This window comes from Cherax quadricarinatus, chromosome 51 (assembly GCF_038502225.1).
Source record: "Cherax quadricarinatus isolate ZL_2023a chromosome 51, ASM3850222v1, whole genome shotgun sequence".
NCBI classification, from domain to species: domain Eukaryota; kingdom Metazoa; phylum Arthropoda; class Malacostraca; order Decapoda; family Parastacidae; genus Cherax; species Cherax quadricarinatus.
Window position 1 is genome coordinate 7,193,813 of NC_091342.1, and position 12,010 is coordinate 7,205,822.

General features: G+C 36.5%; 1 protein-coding gene across 1 annotated transcript in view; it reads right to left on the minus strand.

The window, feature by feature from the left end:
• Window positions 1–12,010, minus strand: part of LOC128694691 (nicotinamide mononucleotide adenylyltransferase) — a 148,271-nt gene that overhangs the window by 97,929 nt on the left and 38,332 nt on the right. Inside the window, exon 5 of the mRNA XM_070095620.1 lies at window positions 5,719–6,004. Coding sequence (XP_069951721.1) covers window positions 5,719–6,004 — 286 coding nt within the window. The remainder of the gene's footprint in view (window positions 1–5,718; window positions 6,005–12,010) is intronic.

Here is a 12,010-nt window from a genome sequence, read left to right on the forward strand (position 1 = left end):
GGGGTTGAATTTGAGTCAGACTTGCACCTAAGCTTATTGCTTGGGTAGCATTTGTTGTGTTAGTAGGTTGGATTTGTGAAGGACCGGCCTAGTATGGGCCAGCAGGCTTATTGCAGTGTTCCTCCTTTCTTATGTTCTAAAAGCTATGGCTTGGGTAGTTTCAAATTTAGGTTGGATAAATACACGAGTGAGAGGGGTTGGATTTGAGTCGGACTTGCACCTGAGCTTATTGTTTGGGTAGCATTTGTTGTGTTAGTGGTTTGGATTTGTGAAGGACCGGCCTAGTATGGGCCAGCAGGCCTACTGCAGTGTTCCTCCTTTCTTATGTTCTTATTGAAGACTTGTTTGTGTGAGGGAGGGATGGTAAGTTTATTGTTGGAGAATATGGCACTAATATCAACTCTACGGCTTATTTATCTATCACAATTCAACTAATATGACATAATAAACAATATTAATAACATAGAAACATGGAATATACTCTAGAATGAATAAAATAAGTCATTACGTATGTCACGAGAGGTGTTGTGTTGTGTTGTTGTTGGGTATATAAGGGCCACTGAGAGTAAGCCGTCCATAATGGTGGTGAAGCAGCAGCTGAGGCGGTGGTGTTTTCTGTAGCCCTATATAGGTGGTGTTTTCTGTAGCCCTATATAACTCCAACAACATTGGAGGAGTTGATAGAATCGCTGAATCACTAAAGAAGGCACCCTCTACCACCATCACTACTGCCTTCTACCACTATTACAACTGTTACCACCATCACTACTACCTTCTACCACCATCACTACCATCCTCTACCACCATCAACCACTATCACAACTGCTTCCACTCTACCACCACCGCCTTTGCATATTTCTTCAAACTTTTTCATAAATTATACGTGTTTCTCACATTCTTTACCAAAGGGCTGGCACTAGAAGCTTTCTTTGGAGCCATGGTAGCTTATTTAGCACTTGCAAGCACTAAAATCAATGGAATATTATGAAATATTTCGTAGGAGCAAGTTAGGGGACCGTCACTCACTGGTAAACAATGGCACACTGGCTGGGAAGGCAGGCCCCGGCGGCTCAGAGCATGAGTACGCGTCCCAGATGCAGGACGATTAGCGAGTTAACAGACCATTTGCAAGCCAATGCTTAGACAAAATAATGGGACTATTTCCGAAATGAACGACTTTCAGGCCGGACGATTATTGAGGGACCACTGTATGTATGTATGTATGTATGTATGTATGTATGTATGTGTGTGTGTGTGTGTGTGTGTGTGTATATACATACATATATATATATATATATATATATATATATATATATATATATATATATATATATACAGTGGACCCACGCTTAACGATCACTTCCCAATGCGACCAATTATGTAAGTGTGTTTATGTAAGTGCGTTTGTACGTGTATGTTTGGGGGTCTGAAATTGACTAATCTACTTCACAATATTCCTTATGGGAACAAATTCGGTCAGTACTGGTACCTGAACATACTTCTGGAATGAAAAAATATCGTTAACCGGGGGTCAACTCTGTCTGTGTGTGTGTGTGTGTGTGTGTGTGTGTGTGTGTGTGTGTGTGTGTGTGTGTGTGTGTGTGTGTGTGTGTGTGTGTGTGTGTGTGTGTGTGTGTGTGTGTGTGTGTGTGTGTGTGTGTGTGTGTGTGTGTGTGTGTGTGTGTGTGTGTGTGTGTGTGTGTGTGTGTGTGTGTGTGTGTGTGTGTGTGTGTGTGTGTGTGTGTGTGTGTGTGTGTGTGTGTGTGTGTGTGTGTGTGTGTGTGTGTGTGTGTGTGTGTGTGTGTGTGTGTGTGTGTGTGTGTGTGTGTGTGTGTGTGTGTGTGTGTGTGTGTGTGTGTGTGTGTGTGTGTGTGTGTGTGTGTGTGTGTGTGTGTGTGTGTGTGTGTGTGTGTGTGTGTGTGTGTGTGTGTGTGTGTGTGTGTGTGTGTGTGTGTGTGTGTGTGTGTGTGTGTGTGTGTGTGTGTGTGTGTGTGTGTGTATGTGTGTGTGTGTGTGTGTGTGTGTATATATATATATATATATATATATATATATATATATATATATATATATATATATATAAAATCGCCCAAACACAAATATTTACTAACAATATTAATAAACAGCTTAATATTTTTCTTCATATTATAACAAGCTCTATAAACATGAAGAGCATTATTTATAATCTTTCCCATTTCTATTGCTCTGGTTCTGAATACAGATCAGTGTTCAAGTGTACAAACTGATTTTCATACGTGGTTCGGAAATGCACCACAAATACTTAACTAGGAAAACAATCAATTATGGTATACCTTTTCTTTTGTCTTATGTGAATATTAAAACATTCCACTAAGTTTCTGTAAGCCATTAATGCAAGATGGTTTATTTGTGCAGCTGAGGCGGAAGACAAAGCAATTCCTTAAAAAACAGATAAAGGACTTACCTTTTCAATTGTAAAAGATATAAAAAGGTATTCAGTCTACTGTCATCATTCATATAACTAAATATTTTTCGTAAGTTTCTGAAACAATGTGTAAAATGTCAATTGTGAAGAAATAGAAGCATACTGCAACAATACCATAATTTAATCAGTAATCTTTCAACAAGATGCAAACTGTAACAATAAGAATGATATAGCAATGCAAGTACATAATGTCAAATTCACTCACAAGAAGAGACCTTTAGGGTAATTTGTAAGGATTCACCTTACTTAAAAGCCCTCACCTCATAATTAATAATATTGATGCAATTTGGCATAAAAATTATTCCTTAAAAATATTATGGAAACTTTCTGCACAAGTTACAATGCTTCTGCACCAACCATCAACTACAGTTGTAAATAGTAATACTGAAAGTCTGGTAGATGAAGTCCAGTTGTTACAGAGAACTAAGTATTGGAGACAAAAGACTGAAACATGGAAGACTGAGTCTTGTATACTGGAGATTAAATCATGGAAAACTGTTACAGCAGACTCAAGAATGATATAGAGAGAAATATCTATCATCATAGACATAAAAAACAAGAATTGGAAGACCATTTACTACATGGCAGCCGAGATGCAAAAAATAATTGGTTAAGAGACTGCTGGTTATGACTGACAAATAAGTGGAGTAGGGGAGTGAAGAAACTCAAAAATAACAGCTAGTCATTTACTACTGACTGGTGACTGCAAATTGGAAGACATTCTTATGTAAACTGTCATGAAAACAACAGATATGGTACTGATTACCTGAGTAAAGGCAAGAATGTGAATACTGTTAAAAATGGGATTGTAAAATGCCCTAAGGGTATAAATGAAGACTGGCATATGAAAAAAGGAAGTGGTATGTGAAAACCTTAGCAAGAAATAATAGCAAAAAAATTACTATGGTATTCTCAACTGATAACATTGATGGTTGATACACTGTCATGAGGGCTGAATACACAAGAAGAAAAAATACCTCATCTGTTAACCAAAGACTAAGCTACTCTTGAGTTTTCATGGACAACTGTTTTTTGGGGTGGATAAATCTTTTATTAAGTATGTTAAAAAACATCTTTTAGATAGCGATGGGCTCAAGAATAAACAACGATACACAGCATGAATTAAGATTCAAGACAACCACACTTACGAAAAATTTTAAACTTCCATTTTGGCACAGGACTTAGACCACCTACAAATTATGTTTATCACAATGGATATCTAGCTAGAAAATTATTACAAGAGTAATTTCATTAGGAAAATATGAAAAAATTAGAACATCAGTAAAGGAAAAACTAAATATTATGATTTGCCTTTAAGCACTAATAAATCCAGAATAATCTTATGCTAGATAATGAGGTGTGTACATTGTTTGGGTGTATGTGCTCATGTGTGCATGTCATCTATTCTTATACTTGCATGGAAGACGCACATTACATTAATAAGGTTCAAATAAAAAAATGACAAGAAATTATCCACTGAATAAATGAGCAAAAAGCATAATAAAAATTAAAAACTTTAACAGGCAGAAAAGTAAAGGCAAGCAATCAATTGTGCCAAACCACAACCATTTCCTACCAACATGTGAACACTTCACACCTTTGAAGCTGGAAAGTATTTTAAAAGTTACAGCAGTTTAGAAAACTGGGTCAAAATAACCAACTCTGTGAAGCTCATTAATTCCACTTAAAATGTAATGCACAACTCATTAAAAAGTACCAGTGGCATTAAATAAAGGACATTAAAACTTTATAACGAATGTGAGTTAAAAAAAAAGCTCGATTCTGAAAGAAATGTGACAATCCTAAGTCCTTTCCTGAAAGTGAATCACCAGGGCAATGCATTGCTTCTCTATATTACAATTAGTTTCATTGTACATGACCTACCTAACCGCAAGTTTTTAAATACTGTACTGTTTATTCAACAAATATTGATAATTATAAGGTAAGTGCCATTCTTTCACAGTTAAAAACAACTAATCACATAAGCTTAGTTACATATGCATACAAACCTGTTTTGAAATAACCAAGAACCTGAAATATTAGTTCATAGCATCAGTGATGCTTAAATAATAAGCAATTAATAACGATTTTACTAACACCTAAAACTTTCATTTTCAACTTGTTTTTAAATCTTGTACAACACTAACATGCTCAACAGAAGCTAAGAGTTGGGTGACCCAGAAATAGTATCCTAAAACATAGAGAGTGATCACTAAAAGGCAAGCAAAGATAATCAAACCTGAAAGTCAAAATTTCATTTCATACTCGTTATCATTTAATAATAAGCCATCAACTTCTGAAATTTCTGGGGGTGTAAAACTTTCTGGGGATTTCATTTTTGTAAGGTATTTAGAATCGCCTGATAAAATGAGATTGATTTCCTCTTCATGGGTTAATGTTCTACGGAGATGTCCTAATTCAACATCTTTCAAATCACATGTATTATCTCGAGCAAACTGTGCATACTGACGTTCTAGTCTCCAGTGATTTTGGCTACGAACAGGACTTGGAGATCTGTCTCGGGACTGCTGAAGGGGTAGTGAGGATACTTTGTGAATTGATGAAAGGTGCTTATTATGCTTAGGAGTTGAGGGTCGTTCTAAGGATCTAGACGTAAACAAATGTTCACCATGCCTGTGGCTTCGAGATCTTTCCCTTTCCCATGAAGATGGTAGTTCAGGTTTCTTTGGCACATAGGTTAGACACATTTCTGTGTGACTTGGCGAGATATGAGTTTTTTTAGAAAGAAGTTCATATATATTTGAGCTTCCATGAGACATTAAGCTAGGATCTCTTTGTAACAGAGAAATGTCATCCCTTGCAGACTGAGCCAACTCAAAGGTTTTCTCTGGTTTTAAAGCTCCACTGGACTTAGACCGGCTATGAGTAGTGAATGCTTTCTTCGGTATGGGTATGGGATCACTTTTAGCTGGACCATCCCTAGGTGAAGTTGAGAAAGATTTAATGAGTGCTGGCTTACATCCAGATGGTGAGGGCCCTCTTGATTGAGGGGCTGATGCCACAGGCAATTTATCTTGCAAATAGTCAACAGTCAAAGTTGACAGTTCTAGTTCATCTAAACTATGGGAAGAATTCATGTGGTGCAATTCGGGAATTTTACTTTTTTCTTGAGAAGGGAAACATTCACTAAAAAATTTACTAGGGGTCAGTCTTGGCTTCTCAAAAGGGTCCGATGGCCTACTATCAATAGCCTCTGCCTTGGCTATGCTTCTCTCTATGGCCTCAGGACCTACCTCCTTGTGTGGCCTCTGCAGCACAGGTATAGCTACTCCAGGGTAGCTCTTTACTGGTACTGAGTGAGTTGGAACAAGTGGGGGGTCATCCACTGAGTCCCCTGGGGATGTATCATCCATATCACTGAAAATGCTGCTCTTCCTTATTGGGTGTTGACGACTGGCAAGTAATGCACTCCGTGAACGAGTATGCCCTTGATGAAGTGTAAAGTTGGGAGGTGGGAGGAGCACATCAGTGTCGAGGTTAGGGGAGGGTGTTAGCATAAATGGGGAATAGAAATACTTACTGCTGAAGAGTCCCAGAAGAAAGCATGCACAAAGAGAAAACTGGTGAATACATGTGATCAATGAAAAATACAAAAGCTGTATGCTGATTAAATCTAAATTAATTATACATGAAGAGTTCTTAAAATTGTGATGTCTGCTCTTCTGGAAAGACACCCAAAAGAACAGTGATGGTGAATGTGCTTTTCCCCTTTGGGTTGCCTCACCTTGGTAGGGGATAGATTAGATATATAAATAAATAACTAAATTAAGTAAATAAATTTTTACCTAAACATCCATCTTCCACCATGGTAGGAAAAAAAAATCCACTATTCATTCAATTGCTGACTTGCCAGAAGTGTGCTGACATAATTCAAATGACCCTGAATAAATAAATACCTTTTTTTAAACACGTCGGCTGTTTCCTACCGTACACATACATACATGCAATGCATATATATAATGAATTAATAAACACACACATAACACATTCAAGAGTCTTATTTAATGTGGTGGGTCAGTGGGCTGGGTTCCTGAAATCACACACTAATACTGCACTTACTTTCACATTGACTGATTTTTTAGTACATGTACATAAATTTCCGTGAAATAATTTTAATAACTTTTTTGGAAAAACAGTTATATTTAGATATCACACACATTGCAACTGTTTGACAATTTTATGAAAATATTTGTTAATTTTTTTTTTGTGGTGTTTCAAACTTAAACACCAAATATACACACTGCTGCTAGTATCTTTAGCTTTATTTACCTGCAACCTTTCCCACCCCACACATAAGAAAACATAGCAGTTTCAATATTAAGCATATATTGAGATGGATAAAGAATAAATTATCCTCCTATCCTCCAAGTGAATAAGTATAAAAGATGGAGATGAAACTGGACAATGTTTTGTTCTGTCAGGAATCATTAGCAAATCAAGAAGGTACAGTACTTAATAATGGTCGAAAATGAATTGATACACTGTCTAGTTTTATTCCCAATTTGTGGATTAGTTGCAAATCATTCCTGTCATGGTATTACAAATTATTCTTTGGCACGTAGGTATTACGAATTATTCTTTGGCACATAGGTTAGACACATTTCTGTGTGACTTGGCGAGATATTAGTTTTTTTTAGAAAGAAGTTCATATATATTTGAGAGAGACTGGAAGACATACCGTATGAGTGAAATTAAAATTTTGACTGGTTTAAGATCAGAAGTGGCCTGAAATAAGCATCAAACTGGTGCAAAAAGCAGACTGTGATTTTCCTAGGAAAGGGCAGAGACTTTCCTTAATCCCCTGGTTGGTTTTATGAGTTTTTGATAAGTCTGCTTCAATTTCTGGGATGGACTCAACCATGACCAAGCATTCTTGGTTATGGTTTATTAGCTAATAGGGAAAAATGTTGTTTTTTTTCTGAAGATGGATTCAAAATGGTGGGCAGTTTTATAGGAGAGGCCTGGGGACATGATTAACCCTTTCAGGGTCCAAGGCCAAAATCTGAAGTGGTGCCCCAGTGTCCAAGAATTTTCAAAAAAAAAAAAAAATTTGTTATTTTTTCTTATGAAATGGTAGAGAATCTTTTTGTGAAGGTAATAAAACAAAGTACGAAATTTTATGGAAAATTGACGAAATTATGCTCTCACGAATTTTGATGTGTCAGCGATATTTACGAATCGGCGATTTTGCCGACTTTGACTCCCATTTTAGGCCAATTACTTAATTCCAGTCGACCAAATTCTTAGCTATTTCACTAGTATTACTTCTATTCTATCGATTGAGCACAATAAATTGCCAAGTCAACTGTTTCAACTACAAAATAAAGCGATCGGAAATTGGTAATTTGGCCAATTTAACACAAAGTTCAAAATATTCCAATTTCAAAATAGGGTCCAGAATAAACTATGTAGGTATTCCTGGCACTAAACTAACATTTCCTCTGTTCATTAGTTACGTTTTGAGGCTTTACAAATAAATTCCATTTTGATTTTTTATTCACATAATGAATTTTTATTCACACAAAATAGATTTACTGTTATGCAATATTGTAATAACTGTATAAATATCATCACCACATTTGTGAATGTATATTAGACCCACCAGCTGGCGTGTATTAAACGTGTGAGGTCGTTCGTTTACTCTTGAACATTGGCAAAAATTTAACATTTCTGCTAATTTGAGCTCAGTTTCAAGTCATTTCCAGTGCTAAAACCAATCAAAATCATCTCTATTTCTGTAATATGTCTTCCATTCTATCAAATGAGACCAAGAAATCGCAAACACAACTATAAAAAACATACGAAAAAACACTGCAAAGTCACTGTTTTAATCGAAAATCACGGTCTCAGTTTTTTTCTCTCATTATACACAATGTGCTACAGGATTTGTTTTATGTGGTGCACACATACCACATAGATGTATTCTCTCATATCTAGGCCCAAATTTACCACTCACAGTTTATCAGAGTGAGCTGAGCTCATGACGTAGATCTACTGTTTGGACCCTGAACGTAAAGCCGTAGATCTACGGGACAGACCCTGAAAGGGTTAATGAACAGAGGGAAAGTTGCTGGAATGTCTATAATGTTTAAGGCATTTGTTGAAAATTTTGTAAAACTGCATAAATAACTGACATCCAGGTGCTTAATAGGGTAGTTCTAATGGTTGAATGGGAATTTCTTGGGATCAATGGATAGAAGGCATATTAGTAAAATAGCCAGGAACTGGCCTAAAATAGGCCTCAAAGTGAGCGATATTGCTGTTGTATGAAGCGATAACAATTTCCAAATTTGTACCTGTGTAACTCCGTAAGTATTACATGAAACTTTTCATTTTTGGTTTCAATGTCTTCAGAAAAAGATTCTCTACCATTTTAGAAGACAAAATTTTTTTCATTTTTTTTTTAATTCCAACACAGGAGCTTTTAATTTGGAGGCTGCCAACAGATTAACCTGTAAACAGTCCAAACGTATATATGCATTAGTACGGCTAGTGCCCCAAACGAAGGGCAATGTTTTATTTTTCCTGCCTCCAAATTTGGCACGACTGGCCTGAGATGCCTGGTCAGCACTGAATGGGTGTTAACCCTTTCAGGGTCCGTCCCGTAGATCTACGGCTTTGCGTTCAGGGTCCAAACCGTAGATCTACGTCATGAGCTCAGCTCACTCTGATAAACTGTGAGTGGTACACTTGCGCCTAGATATGAGAGAATACATCTATGTGGTATGTGTGCACCACATAAAACAAATCCTGCAGCACACTGTGTATAATGAGAGAAAAAAAATTGAAACCAAGATTTTCGATTAAAACAGCAACTTTGCAGTGTTTTTTCGTATGTTTTTTATAGTTGTATTTGCAATTTCTTGGTCTCATTTGATAGAATGGGAGACATATTACAGAAATAGAGATGATTTTGATTGGTTTTAGCACTGGAAATGGCTTGAAACTGAGCTCAAAGTAGCGGAAATGTTAAATTTTTGCCGATGTTCAAGAGTAAACAAACGACCTCACACGTCTAATACACGCCAGCTGGTGGGTCTAATATACATTCACAAATGTGGTGATGATATTTATACAATTATTACAATATTGCATAACAGTAAATCTTCTATTTTTTGGAGTGAATAAAAATTCATTATGTGAATAAAAAATCAAAATGGGATTTATTTGTAAAGCCTCAAAACGTAACTAATGAACCGAGGAAATGTTAGTTTAGTGCCAGGAATGCCTACATTGTTTATTCTGGATGCTATTTTGAAATTGGAATATTTTGAACTTTGTGTTAAATTGGCCAAATTACCAATTTCCGATCACTTTATTTTGTAGTTGAAACAGTTGACTTGGCGATTTCTTGTGCTCAATCGATAGAATAGAAGTAATACTAGTAAAATAGCTAAGAATTTGGTCGACTGGAATGATGTAATTGGCCTAAAAGGGAAGTCAAAGTCGGCAAAATCGCCGATTCGTAAATATCGCTGACACATCAAAATTCGTGAGAGCATAATTTCGTCAATTTTCCATAAAATTTCGTACTTTTTGTTTTATTACCTTCACAAAAAGATTCTCTACCATTTCATAAGAAAAAATAACAAATTTTTTTTTTGGAAAATTCTTGGACACTGGGGCACCACTTCAGATTTTGGCCTTGGACCCTGAAAGGGTTAACACTCAGTTTGAGAAATATTAAAAAAATCTGGGACCACTTAGTGCCTTGTGGGAACACCAGTTCAACTGAGCGCCAGCAAGAGCAAACAACGCAGCAAACACCTGGGATTCACTGAAGTCATGTAGTATTAACACTCCCATTTTAAGAGGAAAGTGATGCTGACCCTAAGTTTAGTGGCTTTGAGGTGGATGTGGCCATAAGTGTTCGAGGAAATATAAAAAAACCTTGATAATAACCCATGTGCAACATTTGTGCAACACCCTCTCAGAATGTCTTATAACCTATGCCCTAAGTAAAGAGAAACAATTCTGGAACGTGTAATATTTGTTCAGCAAGCTGGCTGGCTGGTTGGCTGGTTGGCTGACTGGCTGGGTGGCTGCCTGATTGGCTCTATCTCCATCTGTCTGTCTGTATCTATGTCTATCTCTGTCTCACAGGTACACATAAATACAATTATACATAGTGTAAATTACCTAGGATAACTAAAAAAATCCAGACAAAGTTCTATACTAAGCTTGTAGATATAATGCGTAAGCATGACTGGCAAGTAAGTATCTGCAACACATTCAATGACAATGTCTTGACCCATTTTAGGAAAATCTTAAAGAAATGCCAGAAACAGGCCTCTCTGGACAGATTTTTTGTGCGACAGGGGCGCAGTGACTTTCAAGTTGGTCTTAGTACCAGTAAAAGACAAAGAATGGAAGTAACCCCAGATAGGGCTTTGATACCTGAAGTCCTTATGGAGGGGGATTCCCCTTCCAAACAATAACCTCTCCTCCCTCTCCCCTCCTCACATTCTTCCATATGCCAACAAGAGTCTTCAATAAAGGTATGTAAGAGTGATTTAAATGTTCATTTATCCATTAAAATTAGTGCTTTATATTTATTTCTCGTTGTTTTCTGTATGTAAAATTATAGTTACTCTCTATAAAATGTATTTTTTTTGCTAATATTTTTGGGTGCCTGGAATGGATTAATTGGATTTACATTATTTCTTGTGGGAAATATTACTTCGGTTTTCATCCATTTCGGATTTCGACCGACCTTCTGGACCGGATTAAGGACGAAAACCGGGGTGCCACTGTACCTTGAAATTGAGCTCAAAGTAGAGGAAATGTTTGATTTTTGAGGTTGTTCAAGAGTGAACATATCACGTCACGCATCCAATACACGTCAACTGGTGGGTCTAATGTGCTTTTGCAAAGACGCTGATATTATTTATACCATTTTTACAATAATTCAGTAGGCTGCATTACAGTAAATCTTCTATTTTTTGTATGAATAAAAATTCAAAATGGAAAGCAAGCATAATATAAGAGGGTCCTGGAGACCTGACTAATGAGCAGAGAAAATGTTATTTTCGTGTTAGGAACGTCTGCATTGCTTATTCTGGCCCCTATTTTGAAATTGGCTTTACTTGAACTTTGTATGAAATTGGCCAAATTACCAATTTCTGATCACTTTATTGGGTAACTGAAATCAGTAAATGGGCGGTTTATTGTACTCAATCGATAGAACAAATGGAGTTCTAGTGAAACAGCTACAAGTTCAGTCACCTGCTACAATGGAATTGGCCAAAAAATGTGCTCAAAGTGGGCAAAATTGGTGATGCGTAAATATATCCAAGACTGCTACTTCGCGAGTGTAATTCCGTAAGTTTTCCATCAAATTTCGTACTTTTCGTGTCATTACTACTGGGAGAAGCTTCTCTATCATTTCATAAGAAAAATAATTTTTGTTAAATTCTTCGAAAGGGTTAAGCCACAGGAATGTACACTCAATAAATATGGTAAGCTATTTATTTTTTTATAACTAAAATAAATGGAAAAAAAAAAAACTGTGATGAAATAATAATT